The sequence below is a fragment of the Chrysemys picta genome, chromosome 11, assembly GCF_011386835.1.
Source record: "Chrysemys picta bellii isolate R12L10 chromosome 11, ASM1138683v2, whole genome shotgun sequence".
NCBI lineage: Eukaryota > Metazoa > Chordata > Testudines > Emydidae > Chrysemys > Chrysemys picta.
In genome coordinates, this window is record NC_088801.1 from 64,519,894 (window position 1) to 64,538,486 (window position 18,593).

The 18,593-nt window shown below is 45.8% G+C and overlaps 1 protein-coding gene across 15 annotated transcripts in view; it reads left to right on the forward strand.

Moving 5' to 3' along the window:
- Positions 1 to 18,593, forward strand: part of UNC80 (unc-80 homolog, NALCN channel complex subunit) — a 175,886-nt gene that overhangs the window by 14,839 nt on the left and 142,454 nt on the right. For all 15 annotated transcript variants that reach the window (XM_065561073.1, XM_065561060.1, XM_065561071.1 and 12 more), the window contains exons 4-7: positions 616 to 914; positions 5,767 to 5,890; positions 9,145 to 9,218; positions 10,049 to 10,188. In XM_065561073.1, coding sequence (XP_065417145.1) covers positions 616 to 914; positions 5,767 to 5,890; positions 9,145 to 9,218; positions 10,049 to 10,188 — 637 coding nt within the window. The remainder of the gene's footprint in view (positions 1 to 615; positions 915 to 5,766; positions 5,891 to 9,144; positions 9,219 to 10,048; positions 10,189 to 18,593) is intronic.

Below are 18,593 nucleotides of genomic sequence, written 5' to 3' on the forward strand. Positions count from 1 at the left end.
ATGAGCATAGGGCCTGATCCAAAGCCCACTATCATCGATAAGAGTCTTTCCACTGATGTCAGTTGGCTTTGCACTATGCTCATCAAGATCAAACTGCTTTCTCATCTGGCCTGGTTCCTCCAGAGATGAAGCATACTGGTGGGGATGGGTAGCAGAGCCCAGTCTAGGAAAGCTTGCAGTACTACAGCTTGGGGATCCATAGAAGTGTTTCAAGACCCAGGGCTGTCAAGTTAGCATCTTTTATGAGTACTGTATTTTCAGACATGCAGACACACACTGAGTGGCACTTCAGGGAGCAGGCAAGGGGGCTGTGCAGGGGAATGTAACATTCTGAATCAGGTGATTTTAACGAAGACATACTAGGAACAACTAGATACTTCTAATTGCAGGAGTGAGATTTTCAAAGCTACGTAGAGAATTTGGGTGCCCAATTCCCTATGCAGCTTTGAAAATCTCCGCTGTACTGATCCTGTGTGAACAGGTCTGAAGAAGTGAGGTTCTTACCCATGAAAGCTTATGCTCCCAATACTTCTGTTAGTCTCAAAGGTGCCACAGGACCCTCTGTTGCTTTTTGTGTGAACAGAGACACCCATTATGCTGCATTTTTCCATTCAGGACATCAGGACAAGCTTGGAGTAGCGGAGACTAAGCTTCTTCACACCCTCCATTGGATGCTACTGGAGGCTCCTCAAGACTGCAGCAATGACCGATTTGGAGGAGAGAGAGGTTCCAGCTGGGGAGGGAGCAGTAGCGCCTTTATTCATCAGGTTGAAAACCAGGGTTCTCCAGGACACCCTCGGCGTGGCAGCATTAATGAAGAGGAAGAGAATAACCGAAGGAAGTTCTTTCAGAATTCCATGGCAACAGTGGAGCTCTTTGTGTTCCTGTTTGCTCCTCTGGTCCACAGGATTAAAGTAAGTGGAAGAGCTGTCAGGAGTGGTAATGTAGTGACGCCAGTGTGAGGAGACTGCGATTCTGCCTTGGTTGCGAATAGTCATAATAGTGGCTAACTGAATTTAGCATACAGTACAGAATAAAGGCCCAGCCCTCTTGCCCTTACACAGGAGAGCAGTACCATGGACATAATAGAATCATAGAACTGTAGGGCTGGAATGGACCTCGAGAGGTCATCTAGTCCAACTCCCTGCGCTGAGACAGGAACAAGTAAACCTAGACCATCCCTGACAGAGGTTTGTCTAAGCTGTGTTTGTTCTTAAAAACCTTCAGTGATGGGGATTCCACAACCTTTGATGGAAGCCTGTTCCAGTACTTTATCTTTATACACCTCTACCTCGATATAACGCTGTCCTTGGGAGCCAAAAAAATCTTACTGCGTTATAGGTGAAACCGTGCTATATTGAACTTGCTTTGATCCACCGGAGTGCGCAGTCCCGCCCCCTGGAGCACTGCTTTACCACGTTATATCCAAATTCGTGTTATATCGGGTGGCGTTATATTGAGGTAGTGGTGTAGTTAGAAAGTTTTCCTTATATCTAACCTGAATCTCCCTTGCTTCAGATTAAGCCATTTTCTTCTTGTCCTACCTTCAGCAGACATGGAGAACAATTGATTACTGCCCTCTTTGTAACAGCCCTTAATGTATTTGAAGATGGTTATCGGGTTCTCCTTCAGTCTTCTTTTCTCAAGACTAAACATGCCCAGTTTTTTTAACCTTTCCTCATAGCCAGGTTTTCTAACCTTTTTATCATTTTTGTTGCTCTCTGCTGGACTGTCTCTTCTTTGTCCACATCTTTTTTAAATTGTAGTGCCCAAGCTGGGCACAGTACTCCCATCGAGTCCTCATTAGTGCCAAGCAGAGAGGGACAGTTACCTCCCAGCTCTTGCAGAGGACACTCCTGTTAATACACCCCAGAATATTAGTCTTTTTCACAATTGCATCACGTTGTTGATTATGAATTTGTGATCCTCTCTAACCCCCAGATCCTTTTCAGCAATACTACTGCCTAGCCAGTTATTCCCCATTTGGCATTTGTGTATTTGATTTTTCATTCCTTCCTACTTTGCATTTGTCTTTATTGAATTGCATCTTGTTGATTTCAAATTCTCCAATTTGTCAAGGTCATTTTGTATTCTAATCCTGTCCTCCAAAGCGTTTACAACCCCTTCCAGATTGGTGTTATCTACAAATTGTATAAGCATACTCTCCACTCCATTAACCAAGTCATTATTGGAAATTTTGAATAGTACTGGACCCAGGACAGACCTCTGCAGGATCCCACTAGAAACAACATTGACAGTGAACCATTGATTACTACTCTTTGAGTACAGTGTTTTAACCAGTTGTACACCCATCTTTTACTAAAAGTATAGTACCTTAGAGTAAAAGTATCAAAAGTAATTCCAATATATGAGTAAGGGTTTTAGCACTGGGCAGACACTAAGGCAAGAATATCCAAAGTGAAGCACCTGCATCTATATTTAGCACCTACATAAGTGGCCTGATTATCAGAGGTGTTGAGTACCTGCCGCTCTCATTGAAATCAGTGAGTCCTGAGGACATGAGCCCTTCACTGGTTCAGAGCTGGAGCAAGGATTGTGGAATTTAGCTCAGTCTGGTTGACTCCCATTCATGGTTAAGAAATGCCTTTCTGTCCAGGGGCGGCTCCAGGCGCCAGCGCAGCAAGTGCGTGCCTGGGGCGGCAAGCCACGGGGGGCGGCCTGCCGGTCGCTGTGAGGGCGTCAGGTAGGTGGCTTTCCGCGGCATGTCTGCGGGAGGTCCGCCAGTCCCGTGGCTTTGGCGGCAATTCGGCGGCAAGGACGCAGATGGCGCAGCACCGGCGGACCTCCCACAGGCATGCCGTCGAATCCGCATGACCAGTGGACTGCCCGCAGGCGCGCTGCCGAAAGCCGCCTGCCTTCTGTGCTTGGGGCGGCAAAAAACATAGAGCTGCCCCTGTTTCTGTCTGCTCAGTAATTCCAGAAGCAGGGTTGTCACTGATTTGTTATTGTTATTACTAAGAGCATTGATACTAATTAATTAATATGATCTATGGTAGTTTTAGTGGCAGGCGCAAATTAAGGACTTCTTTGTTCTGATGTCAGAAGTAAGCTGCAGGCTTCTTGTCAGCTGAAGTCCTTCTCTTTATTTTATGATATATACGCCAGCTTTGCAGAACTATGTAATCAGGAGTTATCTCCCTGCACATTCTGATTCCTGCCACTTGTCCTTAGCTTCACTGGAGGTCTACTTTTCCGCCTTAATGTTTTAAGGCTAGCCTCTTAAGTGAAATTGGCTGTTCTCAATCAGACATTCCTAGAAAGTAAGTTGTTAGAAAATGGCTATGTTTAACCATATAGTTGCTAAATAAAGCTCACCACCCGTTTCTCATCCCCTACGTGAATCTGAACTCTCACAGCACATGTTGTAACTAATTATGCTGACCCTAAAGGGCCTGCACAGAGGAGTAAGATTTGGCCAGCCCTCTGGCATGGCCTTTCTGCATTCTGACTCAGGCGTTGTGGAGATGTGTGCCTGGTACTCCCCACTCCCCTTACCAAGCAGGTGGGGAGGGGATGGTGCGTCAGCTACTTATGGACATGTACACGCACCAGTCAGCAGAACTGAGCCAGCACTGGAGTCGAAAGTTACTAGTACCTGGTAAAGGGGTGGCACAAATTTCTTCTGGCTGGTAATCTTTGAGTCCCAGTTCTTCCCAAAGCTCTTCCAGGGCTGATACAGCGACATTTCACCTCTGACTCAGGGTGAGCAGCAAAGACAAAATCTAATTCCGAAATAACATCATTAACCTTGTGTTCATATACAACTACAGTGTAGCGGGGCCAGTGCACCACCAAAAACTTAACAGAGCACAGGGAAATCCTGCTGGAAAGGCATAACGAGTGGGGTACCGCAGGGGTCTGTTTTGGGACTGGCTCTGTTCAATATCTTCATCAACGACGTAGATATTGGCATAGAAAGTACGCTTATTAAGTTTGCGGATGATACCAAACTGGGAGGGATTGCAACTGCTTTGGAGGACAGGGTCATTATTCAAAATGATCTGGACAAATTGGAGAAATGGTCTGAGTTAAACAGGATGAAGTTAAACAAAGACAAATGCAAAGTGCTCCACTTAGGAAGAAAAAATCAGTTTCACACATACAGAATGGGAAGAGACTGTCTAGGAAGAAGTACGGCAGAAAGGGATCTAGGGGTTATAGTGGACCACAAGCTAAATATGAGTCAACAGTGTGATGCTGTTGCAAAAAAAGCAAACATGATTCTGGGATGTATTAACAGGTGTGTTGTGAGCAAGACACAAGAAGTCATTCTTCTGCTCTACTCTGCTCTGGTTAGGCCTCAGCTGGAGTATTGTGTCCAGTTCTGGGCACCGCATTTCAAGAAAGATGTGGAGAAATTGGAAAGGGTCCAGAGAAGAGCAACAAGAATGATTAAAGGTCTTGAGAACATGACCTATGAAGGAAGGCTGAAAGAATTGGGTTTGTTTAGTTTGGAAAAGAGAAGACTGAGAGGAGACATGATAGCAGTTTTCAGGTATTTAAAAGGGTGTCATAAGGAGGAGGGAGAAAACTTGTTCGCCTTAGCGTCTAAGGATAGAACAAGAAGCAATTGTTTTAAACTGCAGAAAGGGAGGTCTAGGTTGGACATTAGGGAAAAGTTCCTAACTGTCAGGGTGGTTAAACACTGGAATAAATTGCCTAGGGAGGTTGTGGAATCTCCATCTCTGGAGATATTTAAGAGTAGGTTAGATAAATGTCTATCAGGGATGGTCTAGACAGTATTTGGTCCTGCCATGCGGGCAGGGGACTGGACTCGACGACCTCTCGAGGTCCCTTCCAGTCCTATGAATCTATGAATCTATGAAAAGCAATGTCTTGCTTATGCTTATTTCCACAACGCCTGAAAGTGTTGCTGGGTGCTCTGTCATGCAAATACAAAAGGCATGATAGCTGCCCCCAAAGAGATTACGAACTCATTTTAGATGTGATGGGAGGGGAATAACAAAAAGTAGGGAAGGGAAAATGTGAGGAAGGACAATATTTCCAGCAGTCAGCTCATGGAGCCACTTAGTTTAAGTACATGCATGCTTGGGCCCTGGTCCTGCAAAGATTTACCTGCGTGTGTAACTTTACTAATGTAGATAGTTCCATTGACATCAGTAGGGCTACTCACATGTGTAAAATTACACACATGCATAAATCTTTGCAGCACGATTTTGGTGTTTAAATTAAAAATTAGTAGTAGTAATAGGACCATTATATGTTGGCACTTGTAATAATTTGTAAAAATGTTCATATTTCCTAAATAAATATTTTTATAATAATTATTATTTTTGGCTCATTTTGTGCAGGCAGGCATTGTAGGAAAAGGGAGCTTAAAGGAAAGATTTGCATACTAAATGATCTAAAGCAATAAGCAGAATAATGAGTACAAAGGATTTTGCTGCGATGGTGGGTAGGTTTTTCAGTAGTAGCAGAGATCCTGGAAAACACAGGTTTTGATCAGTATACTGTGGTCTGGGCACAAAGGCCCTTTACTTAGCTTGTACTGAGAATTCCACGTTGCTTTATTACTAGACCATTGGGTAGGTATTTATGCCTTCTTTGAATAGTTACAGTAGTGACCTTTTGACTTATTGCACACAAACAGTATGTGATCATTGTTGTTGCTTTCAAGGTCCATGTCACAGTAGGAGGGACATCAGCACACACAGAAAACAATGCTCTTCTGTGACAGCCTGACTAATCCACATATGGTATGATGATCCCATTGTGTCTTTCTAGGAGTCTGACCTGACTTTTCGGCTGGCCAGTGGCCTTGTTATTTGGCAACCCATGTGGGAGCACAGGCAGCCTGAGGTTTCTGCCTTCACTGCTCTGGTAAAGCCAATCAGGAACATTATTACAGGTGCGTGACTTTGCTGTGTAGTCACAGATGTTAAGCATCGGAAAGTCTCTTCCTTGTGGTACGGTTATCTGAGCCCCATTTGCCATGCGTGCAGGATCTGTGTACAGTCCTGTGTTTTTGTTTTATTTTTGTGCCTTACCAAAATAAACCCTCTCTTCATGGCCATGTCTACATGCAGAAATGGCACCGATTTTAACTAAATTTAACCTATTTAGATAAACTGGTACAACTGCTGAATGTAGAGAAGCCCTCAGTCCAATTCCCATTAAAACTAATGGGACAAAATCATCCTGACATAATAAGATGAGTCTCCCATTAACGTCAAGGGGAGCTGCACCATTTACACCAGGATCAAAATCAATTCAATCAGATTTATTGCTATGGTTACCCAATTTTTAGTCTCTCTACTCTTAGTCCTGGTCTACCCATACAAGTTGCACCAGTTTAACTAAAGGCGCAATTTTAATCCATCTTGATTAAATCAATGCAACTTTGTGTGTGGACCCTCTTACATTTGTTTAAATCTGTTTTATATACATTTAACCTGCATTTGTTTAACTAAATCAGTTTAACATCACACCTTTATTTAAACTGGTACAATTTCTGTGTGTTGACAAGTAAGTAAATGTGTACGATAGAAGTGTCCGACCTGTATTGATACCACTTCTCATGTAATGCCGTATCTACTGTAATGCCAGCTGACTTAATCTCAGAAGCCTAATCATACAGGCTTCCTATATATGAGAGAAAAAAAAAAAGTCTCATACTAGATCCTAAACTGGTGTAAATTGTATTTCTGTTTACTTTAGCGGAGCTACACCAGCTGAGGAGTTGAACCATACATTTTAAATTGCCCTTAGATTAAAATAAATCCTTTAATATTTCCTGTAGATTTTATCTCTGTGGAATATGCTAAAACTACAGGAATAATTTGAATCCTTGGACAATATTTTAAGACTCTTTCTCTCAATGCCATCAATATTTGCATAAATTTAGAAGGAAGCTAGATCATTTCCTGTCAATTTCACACGTCTGTTTCCATGCACACGTTTCTAAGAAGTAGAGAGAGTGTTTGGCAACAGCTTGATGCTGATGAGGAAAATACAGAGGCTAGCAGCCACATACTATTGGTAGCAAAGGGATAGTCAATGATACAGATGCTCTTCCTAACCCAAATCCTGATTTTGTAGTATTATAATAACATGGGATTATTTCAAAAGGCCTAGTCAAGATGATGATGATCTGATCTCGCATGCTTCAGCGTATTTGCTCCTTATTTACATCAGCATAAATGAGATACGAATCAGCTCCTTATGGTTCCCCAAGCCCTTGTATGTCTTTTGAGTCCAGATCCTCAAAAGTTTGTAAGCGCCTAACTCCAACTGATTTCAGGGTATATGTAGGGTATATGCAGGTATTGAAATAAATTGAAGTTAAGAGACTAAATACCTTATAAGATCTGGGCCTTTGTCCTCACTTATACCCTGTTAAGTATTTTTTCATCCTGGAGGTGCAACACAAAATCTCAGCTCAGTATCTTTCTCAAAGGGTCTGATCCAAAGTCCACTGAGATCAATGAGAGTCTCTTTCCACTGATTTCAGTGGGCTTTGGTTCAGGCCCTAACATGACTTCAGTGGTTGATTCTGACATATAAAATGTTACATTTTGAAAACGTTCACCATGAAGTTGAGCAAACATTGGATTTTTTTTTTAATCCAATGGAAAATTACAACATCTTGACAGTTGTTTTTATCCTGAATTGGGATGAACAGTAAAAATCTGAAATTTTTCATGAAGTCAAAAATTCCAATTTGGAAATGTCAAAACATTTCATATTGAGTCAGTCTGACATTAAGTTGCATCTGCCATGGTTTCTCATGGGAATGGTAGTTAAGATGCTTCATGCCCCCATTCTTATCTATGGGCTGTACACCCTGGCCAGACTACCTCTCCCAGGATACAACACAAACTCCCATGAGTCATGTGGCTCCATCAGAGAGGAGACCGAAGTGCATCCTGGTAGTAGTAGTCTGGCCAAGGAGCCTGTCATAACTATAAAGGGAAGGGTAATAATCCTCCTGTATACAATACTATAAAATCCCTCCTGGCCAGAGGCACCAAAATCCTTTTACCTGTAAAGGGTTAAGAAGCTCAGGTAACCTGGCTGACACCTGACCCAATGGACCAATAAGGGGACAAGATACTTTCAAATCTTGGGTGCGGGGAAGGCTTTTGTTTGTGCTCTTTGTTTTGGTGGCGTTTGCTCTTGGGACTAAGAGGGACTGGACATCAACCCATGTTCTCCAAATCTTTCTGAACAAGTCTCTCATATTTCAAACAAGTAAGTAACAGCCAGGCAAGGCGTATTAGTTTATCTTTGTTTTCTCAACTTGTGAATTTTACCTTTGCTACAGGGAAGTTTATCCCTGTTTTGTTGTAACTTTGAAATTAAGGCTAGAGGGGGTTCCTCTGGGGTCTTTGAATCTGATTACCCCGTAAAGTTATTTTCCATCCTGATTTACAGAGATGATTTTTACATTTTCTTTTAATAAAATCCTTCTTTTAAGAACCTGACTGATTTTTCCAGTGTCCAAAGACCCAGGGGTTTGGGTCTTTGATCACTTTGTAACCAATTGGTTAGGATATTATTCTCAAGCCTCCCCAAGAAAGGGGGTGTAAGGGCTTGGGGGGGATATTTTGGGGGAAGAGGAACTCCAGGTGGTCCTTTCCCTGTTTCTTGTTAAATCACTTGGTGGTGGCAGCGTACCAGGTTTTAATATAGCTGGTAGAAATAAGCTTAGGGGGCTTTCATGCGGGTCCCCACATCTGTACCCTAGAGTTCAGAATGGGGAAGGAACCCTGACAGAGCCCAACCCATGAGAGAACTGGAGCATGAAGCACCTGAACTACAGTGCCCTTGAGTTACTGTGGCACACTAGACAGATGCAATGTAATGTCAAACTGTCGTGGAATGAAATGTTTCAGTTTAGCTCAACAAACCAAAATTATTTTGCAAGGGGCACCAATTCCCCCAGGAAATTTTGATTTTGTGATAACTGCGCTTCCTGTGCCAAAAAAAAAAAAATCAACAGAAAATTGCCAGCCAACTATAATTTCCAACAGGTGTAGCTAATGTCTGGTAATGTCACAGTGAGGGAGGTGCCACTTTTTACAATAGCAAATAGCTTATTTGTTTGATTAATACAACATGTGCATTACATTTTTAAAATTTCTCTTTTTATTTTCATCCCAGCCAAGAGAAGTTCTCCTACTAGCAACCAGAGCCTGTCTTGTGAATCCCCTAATCTGGACACTGGACACACAGAGGTGGGCCTGTGGCTAGACAAGCAAGAGTGGGGAGCTGTGGGGAGATAATATTTTTTTTAAATTGATGGGGTGGAGAAGGGGTCTTTTGCAGGGAATTTTGGAATGACAGTTGCAATTACTATGCAGGTCTCCAAAGCTTCTTAATGCGTTTATTGAATTGTGTGTTTTATAATTGGTTTTATCATTTCCAAGGCCTACCCCCTGCAAAGAATGAGGTTGGGGCCCAGGGCAAAGAAACAATATAAAGCTTACAGAACCTATATAAGAGGAGAAAACAAGCCATCATCAATATTGTAAAGACACATGGCAGCACTAAGAAGAGAGGGCCAGTGCCCTCCATTTTCATTTAAATAAACACACCTTTTTGGATGATTTGGAGCCATCAAGGTGTGCACTATCCAGCCTAAATTACTGCATGTTCAAATTGCTGTTATCCTCTGCCCTCCCTTCCCCCTATTATTAATATTATTAATAATAATTAATAACAACAACATATCATCACTTGTAATGTCTTATCTTGCATTAGGCCCTGACCTTGAAAGCAACAAATAACTTTCCATTGAAGTAAATGGAACTCCGTGCAGGTTTAAGGGTCTGCCCAGGTGGAATAGTTTATAGGACTGGGGCCTTAGCTTATACACTGTCTGGAATGAAAACCATGTGTTTGCACGGTGTCTAGGACATTGGAGCCCCAATCCTGATCGAGTCCCCTCAATACTATCTTAGTATAAATAGTACTATTATATAAGTACTGATCATAGTAAGAGGGCTAATGTGGAAGATCCAAATCCATTTTTAAACTTATTTCTCTATACTGAAAATATCCTAAGGGACTTCAGGTGGTGTGTGAAACAGCCCAGCCAGATGCTGTGCCTCCAAGGGCCACTGTTTCAGGCTGTCATCGGGGAAACTCCTTTGATGGAAGTGTGTCATCCCAAACATCCCAAGACAGAGGACCTCCTCTTTCCAGGTACAGAATCCTGCGAAAAGCTATGTTGGTATAACTTTCTGGGGAGTGTGTGTTACAGGTCCCCTCTGCCCAATCCCCAAAGGATATAAGTCTTACAGTCCCAACTAAAGAGCCTTGTCTCTTCAGCCGAAACTCTAACCACTCATGCTTTTAGCTTTGGAGGTCCTCCGTTCAGTTGCCGGTGTGTCATCTGAGATGGTGGTTGTCACACTGATTTTATTCCATCTAATTTACAGGACTGCCCAGCTGGCCGTTAGGATAGCAACTATAAAGAAATGGGGACAGAGCAGAGGACAAGGCCCTTTTATATGTTGGAGTTTGATGATTTAAAAAACAAACAAACTTTAGGTTCATTGCTCCTTGACTGGGCATGTCCTCTGCGGCTTGATCTGTCTTGGCTGCCCTCTGGGCAATTCTCTTTCCCTGTGTGGCAGAGTATTGCTGTACCTCTCCTCCCTTTTAGTGCGGCTTGGCCACTACCTCCATTTCCCCTTCTTCACATACAACTGTTCAGTTCACTTACTGCAGGCTGGCTGGCAGGGAGGCAAAAGAACAACTACTCAAATCTCTTCTCAGCCAGCCTTGAAGGGTTTAGGCAAAGATTTTAGAATGCAGGAGCCTAAATTTAACCTCCTTAATTCGTATCTGGGGGAGATAAAGGTACAGCCAGATTTTCAGAAGGGCTGAGCACACATCAGCTCCCATTAGGGTTTGTGAATACTCAGCACTTTTGAAAATCTGACCATATTTTTCTTAGGCTCCTATTTTTTAAAATGTTGGCCCTCATGTTCAGTTGCACTGGAAAATTTCAAACAAAAACACTCAAGAGTTTCAGAATTTGCTTCACTACAGTAACATTTTATCTCTGTTCCAAAATTTCTCTGATTCCAAAAACAACTCCCAACTATTTTCTCGAAATACGTATTATTGATATATCTTGTCACCTGCTTCAATGGGTAAAAACATTCTTTACGGACCTGATCTAGTTGGGAGTCTTTCTGTTGACTTCAGTGGGTTTTGTGTCAGGTCCTGTATAAATTCTGGGTTTTTATTTCATTGTATTAACGTTACCTGGGAAAACTAAGTCATCTGTTACTTCTGAGTATTGTCTTACTAAATGTAAACTGTTCCTCATGTACGCCATTGTTCAGCGTGCATACATGCACCCATAAAAAGTAAGGGAGCAGGCAACCTTTTAGAAGACTGAATCAGGTGATCAGTTCATCCAGCTCAGTCTGGTGGTTGCTATGGAGATGAAGCTTTCGACAGGCTTTGTAGAGAGCGTCACTAACGTCTCCTCATTTGGAGAACTCATTGATCAATTAAAACTGAACAGGGAGTTTTGGTTGCCAAGCAACAGACAATTCAGAAACAAATGTTATTTACTCCTGTTATCAACAGCCACAGTATTCCTTTGTCCTTGGGCCCACGGCTGGACAAAATAGCCACCCACTCATCCTGCAATTATCAGTCAACAAGTACCTGATTAAATGTCCACAGGGTTTAATTCAAAGCGAAGCAAACGATTTTAAATTCTGTTTTCCTGGTAACTCATTCAGCAAGCCTCGAGTTTACTCCTCTGATCCTGGATAAATATCCCCGCTCCATTCAGTGAAGTTCTTCATTTCAATGGAACCGTTACAGTAGTAAAACCCCAGCCATTTATTCTGCAGCTGGCTGTCAGTCTCTGCCTTGGAAATAGACTTTGCAAGCAGGGCTTGAATGGTAAATATTTCAGAAGAACAATCCTTCTTTTGGGCTAGCTTGTGGACTGGAGTTCATGCTCATGTAAGGGAGTATGAGAGAATACAGATCCCCTTACACTCCAGTAGGGGCTCCCTAGACCTGGGGTCTGATCGCAGAGGAATAAGCAGAGAAAGATGCATAACCTTTCTACAAGTGGGTGGGTATAGGCAGTGTCCTGGCTTCATCCTCTGTGCTTGCTGGTCAGTGTAGCTGAGCTGGTCTGGGAGATATCGGCAGACAGATTTTATTTTTCTTTGGGATAATTCTTTTTTTGGGATGCTGCTGGAGTGGTGCAGCAACCCTTTGTCCAGGCTGTCCTTCTGATCCAGTCTTGGCCCTTTTGTTTTCTCCTCATGTGCATTTCACTCGTTTCTCTCTTTGCAATGTTTCGAGAAGGGTGTATGATGGGACCCCTGATGTCAATCTGGTGGGAAAGGTGTTTTTAAATTATCACGGTTTTCTTTTTGTTCTTTTATTTAAGGTCTTTTTTAAATAACCCCACATTTTATCTTGACTGCAGCATTAGTGGAAACATTTGAACTGTAGACTGAATATAGCAATATATGCCAATACGTAAGGTCTAGTTTTCAAAAGTCAGTGCCTTTAAAAAAGGCCTAGAGGAAGACTATGGTGTCCTCCATTGACAGAGGCTGGCAGCAAACCATCTCCTGCAGATTTGCTTAGACATTTTGAGTTCTGAATGAACACATTTCTCTGAGATGATTCCTTCCCAGCCACCCCATCTGCAAATGTGTCCCAGGAAGAAACTGCCAACCTACCCTGATTGCAGGTGGGGTCAGCATTGCAAACCTTTTGCTCAACCCTACTTAACTGGATATCTAAAAACCTGCATTTGAATGATCAAATTGGCTTATATTATTTTTATTATTATTTGTATTATGCTAGAGCCTCGGCGCCCCAGTCATGGACTAGGACCCCGTTGTGCTAGGTGCTGTACAAACAGAACAAAAAGACAGTGCCTGTCCCAAACAGCTTACAATCTTAGGGCTTGTCTACATGAATATTTAGTTTGCAGCAAGGTTGGCTTTGAATCTATCCCGCACTAGCCTGCTGCAGACTGACCGTCTATGTGGACCCAGCTGATGCACATTAACAGTTCTAGTCCTGGACTAGATCAAAGCACATTAACAAACTGTTAATGCGCATCAGCAGAGCCCCCGTGGCAGCTTGCCTGCAGCAGGCTAGTGTGGGGTAGATTCACACCCTAGCTTGCAGTAAACTAACTGTTAATTTAGACAAATTCTACTATAAGACAAGAGACAACAGATGGATGCAGACAGACTGCATAAGGAGTACAAGGAAACAATGAGACAATATTGGTCAGCCTGATAGGCAGTGGTCCCAGCACACCAGCAATCTAACTCTGTCAGGTGTCTTGTATCCAGTTAGGCTGTAATCCAGCAAAGCACTGAAGCGTGTATGTAACTTTAAGCACTAGCACAGTCCCACTGAAGTCAATGGATTGTGGCTGCTCAATATTAGGCTGGGTGTCCAAATGCAGATACAGTAACTTCTCATTTAAAGTTGTCCCTGTTAACGTTGTTTCATTGATGATCAATTAGGGAACATGCTTGTTTAAAGTTGCGCAGTGATCCCTTATGAAAAGTTTCAGAGTAGCAGCCGTGTTAGTCTGTATCCGCAAAAAGAAGAACAGGAGGACTTGTGGCACCTTAGAGACTAACAAATTTATTAGAGCATAAGCATATGCATCCGAAGAAGTGGGCTGTAGTCCACGAAAGCTTATGCTCTAATAAATTTGTTAGTCTCTAAGGTGCCACAAGTCCTCCTGTTCTTCTTTTAGTGATCCCTTATAACGTTATTTGGCAGCCGCCTGCTTTGTCCACTGCTTGCAGGAAGAGCAGCCTGTTGGAGCCAGCTGGTGGGGGCTTGGAACCAGGGTGGACCGTAGGGTGACCAGATGTCCCGATAAAATCAGGACTGTCCCAATATTTAACCATTTGTCCCGCGTCCCAATCAATGTACGATCAGGATGCCATTTGTCCCGATATTCGGGTAAGGAGGCAAGCTGGAGGGAGGCGCTGACCCCGTGGGTGCTCCAGGGCTGGAGCACCCACGGGAAAGAATTGCAGCCAAGCTCCCCCCTCCTCACCTCCTTCTTCCCCCCTCCTCCCAGCGCTCTGCATCCCCGCTCCTCCCCATTCCAGCGCTTCCCGCCGCCTAACAGCTGTTTGGTGGTGCTTAGCGCTTTCCAGGAGAGAGGGGGGAGGAGCGGGGACGTGGTGCGCTCAGGGGAGGAGGTGGAGAAGAGGCAGGGCTGGGGCGGGGTCTTGGGGGAAGGGGGTGGAATGGGGGCAGGGTGAGGGCGGTGCAGAGGCAGGAAGAGGCGGGGGGTGGGCGAGCACCCACCCAGCAGAGGGGAAGTCTGTGCCGTAGGGGTGAGTGGCGGGCGGGGGGGTGAAGAGGCTAGCGGTGAGCAGCAGGTGGGCGATTAGGCGAGAGGTGGGAGGGGGACTGAGGAGGGATGCAGCAAGCCAGCGGCAGGCCAGGAGATGAGGAAGGGCACGTGGGGGGTGCGAGCGGGGTGGGGGGTGGGACCTGGGGCGGAGCCTGGGAGGAGTGGGGGTGGACTGTGTGCGGGGCTGATGGCACCCTAGTGTGTCCCGATATTTTAGTGTGGTGATCTGGTCACCCTAGTGGACCGGCAGCCCCCCTAAGTTCCCTGTGCAGCAGCCACCCAGCAGGCTACCAACTGCCGGCAGTTCAGCTGTCCCTCCCCCCACTGCCATGTGCTGCTCCTGCCCTCTGCCTTGGAGCTGCTCCCGGGAGCCTCCTGCTTGCTGTGCAGGTGGAGGGGACAAGGGGGGCTAATGTTAGGGTGTCCCCCTCCCCCTTGCTCATGCCCCCCACTTACCCCTTCTCCATATAGAGCAGGGTGGGGACAGATGGAGAGAGCTTGCTAGCTGCAGCTGCTGTCTCAACTTCCTGATCAACTTAAAAAGACAATGTACTTAGAATGGGGTCAGCGTACTTAAAGGGGCAATGTGCCTCTCTCTCTCTTTCCCAAACACAGGGTGTGTGTCTCTGTCTCTGTCTGCCATGCTGTCTCCCCTCCCTCCATTCCTGCTGCCTTGTAGCATGTGAGGCTACATTAACAACAGTGTGTTAACCCTTGAGGGCTCAGCCAAATGCTAGTTCATCATTTTAAGGCATTCCCTGGGAAATATCCCACCCACTTCCACTCTCTGACTCCACCACCTCAACCAAGCTTCACAATCATCATCGCTGTGTACCAGTATTAAATTGTTTGTTTAAAACTTATATTCTGTGTGTGTGTGTATATATATAATAGCTTTTTGACCGGTGAAAAAAATTTCCCTGGAACCTAACCCACCCCATTTACATTAATTCTTATGGGGGGAAATTGGATTCACTTAACATGGTTTCGCTTAAAGTCGCATTTTTCAGGATCATAACTATAACGTTAAGCGAGGAGTTACTGTATGGATATCCTGCCTAGGTGCCTGTCTTTGAAAGCCTGCCTCCTTATGTGGCTCTGTAGACCTGTAAATATTAATGGTAAAAATTGTTGGCTGCTGCTGTGATTTGTCCCAAGTGCACGAGAACATCATTCATGAGGCAGTTATTGATTCTCTTGTGTCTTATGGAAAGTTTTAAAATGTAACAAGTACTCAATTCACACAATTATGCTTTTAGCAGGGCCAGCTCCAGGCACCAGCCTGGCAAGCAGGTGCTTGGGGCGGCCGCTCCGGAGAGGGGCGGCACGTCCAGGTATTCGGCGGACGGTCCCTCACTCCCGCTGGGAGCAAAGGACCTTCCGCCGAATTGCCGCCACAGATCGCGATTGCGATCGCGGCTTTTTTTTTTTTTTTTTTTTTTTGTCTCCTTGGGGCGGCCAAAACCCTGGAGCCGGCCCTGGCTTCTAGATTGGCATCCAGAAATCTTCTAGGTTATGAAATTGAACAGATCTGTGGTTTGATGTGGTATCTCCATACATAGAGGGAGATCAATCATGTTCACCCAGGTCCCATTATGGCAATGTGGGGCTCAAGGTCTACCACAGCACAGGCTCCCCACCTCTTGACCCTGCCCTGCCCTGGCACTATGGCTCCATCCACTACTTGGAGTGATGCTGGCAGGGGACCCCCCTTCCCGCCAAGAAGGCAGGGTTAGCAGCAAGGGGGTCCCCCAGTACTTACCCCAACTGCTGGATGTTTGTATAGGTGGGGGGACAGGTTTGCTGCGCTTTTCTTCCCTTGTGAGTGCTCTGCTGGGATAGTGTTGGTCAAGGCCCCGCATAGCAATGAGTCTTGGAGTTAACTCCCTATAGGGATGACTGGGATAGTTCACCCCTCTCAGAGCTGTTGTTTCATGCTGTCTGCAGATTCAGGCAGACATCACTGTGTCAGTTACACTGAAATCAAATTTTCAAGCTTTCCTTTGCAACTATGAGGGCTAGGATGTTTCTGATAAAAGCTGAAATTCTGATATGAATGCCTCCCCCAGGTGCTGGGGCATAAGCACAGGCCTGGAGTGCCTATTCCTTAACATGGACCTGATTGTTCTCAGTACCATAGAATTTTGCCAGCAAATACTGTTGCATCATGGGCAAAAAGTTCCTTTGGGGCCACACCTAGTTTGTAGATTCTCAGTGAGAGAGAATTTGGGGCTTACACTTGTGCTTGAGAAGATAACAACAACAATATAATTTAATACTTTCTGATGGTTTTACTGAAAAAAGAACCTTGCATGTGTGTGAGTGAGAATTCATGGATAGCAGCAACTCAGTGGAAGAACCAGGGCTCGTCCTTTGAGACTCAATAGTTTGTTCTTTTCTCTCTGTCCAGTACATTCAAGTCTGGAAACAAAAATACCAGGGCTGTTTCACTAGGGTTACCATTCGTCCAGATTCCCCCGGACATGTCCGGCTTTTTGAGCTAAAAATAGCGTCCGGGGGGAATTTGTAAATGTCCGGACTTCCCCTCCCCTCCCCCCCATGCAGAGCGCGCGCGGCTGACAGGGCCACCAGCCGGATGGTGCCACTTACATGGGGCTCCGACAGCCAGAGAGAGCCCCTCCTCCGCTTCCCCTGCAGCAGAGATCACTCCCTCTCTCCCTGCATTCGCAGATCGCCTCCGGCAGTCTGGAGCTCCTCCCCCGCTCCTCCTCCACTGCTGTCCAGCGTGCCGGGACGAACGGCTCAGGCTATTCCTGAGCAAGTTCACAGAGACATTAGGCGAAAGCCAACAACAAGGGGGCCAGCGGGTCGGAGAAGGGGCAGGGAGGTTTTGGATGGGGCAGTCAAGAGACGGGGGGGGGGTCCGGAGTTCGGGGGGGCTTTCTGGAGGGGGTGTGGATAAGGTTTTGGGCAGTCAGGGTACAGGTAGGGGGTAGGGTCCTGGGGGGCAGTTAGGGGGGGGGTCTTAAGAGGGGGCAGTTAGGGGACAAGGAACAGGGAGGCTTAGGTAGGGGGTGGGGTCCTGGAGGGCAGTTAGGAGCAGGGGTCCCAGGAGGGGGCAGTCAGGGGACAAGGAGCGGGCGGGGGGGTTGGGAGTTCTGGGGGCGGGGCTGTCAGGGGGAAGGAGTGGGGAGAGGGATCGGAGCAGTCAGGGGACAGGGAGCAGAGGGGTTTAGATGGGTTGGGAGTTCTGGGGGGGGGCTGTCAGGGGGTGGAGAGTGGTTGGATGGGGGCGTGGGAGTCCCAGGGATCTGTCTGGGGGTGGGGGTGTGGATAAGGGTTGGGGCAGTCAGGGTACAGGTAGGGGGTAGGGTCCTAGGGGGCCAGTTAGGATGGGGGGAGGGTCTCAGGAGGGGGCAGTCAGGGGACAAGAGGCAGGGAGGCTTAGGTAGGGGGCGGAGTCCTGGGGGGCAGTTAGGGGCAGGGTCCCAGGAAGGGGCAGTCAGGGGACAAGGAGCGGGGGGAGGGTTGGGGGATCTGGGGGGGAAAGTGGGAGGGGCAGGGGCGGGGCTAGGGCAGGATGGGAGCGGGGCTAGGGCAGGACGGGGGCGGGGCTAGGGCGGGGCTCCTCCCGTCCTCTTTTTTGCTTGCTGAAATATGATAACCCTAGTTTCACACTAAAAAACATATCAAAAGAACCTTCAGGAAGTGACACCACCAAAAGCAGCCAGGAAACTTGTAGGGAAAGGTGAAATATGTCATGTTTTCTAGTACCCAGGGCAAAAAGGGAGGTCATCTTATATAGCAGCAGCACTTACTCACATGAGAGCTACCAGATCCATTTCAATTAGTTTAAGTGATTATTTTACTGGGCATCCCCAGCACTCTGCCATTTCTTTTAGTAACACCTGACTGTGTAACCTGCTCCTTCACATGTTACATGTCCTCCCACTAGAGCCTGACCAGCAGGGGTTTGAGTCCGCTACTGATTCTTGCTTGAGGATTTAGTCATTGATCACAAGTGGTAGACGCCTGTGCTTTTAGGCCCTGATTTAGGAATGCATCTCTGTTCAAGAAGACGTCTAAGCACATGCTTAACTAAACATGTGCTTGAGTCTCACTGGGGACTTAAAGTTAAGCACATGCTTAAGTGCTTTCTTGAGCAAGGATGCTTTCCTGAACCAGTGCCTTATCCCTGGATTCAAACCTCTCTGTCAGCCCAAACAGAATCAATTACTTATGCATCCTGGTAACTGGAAAG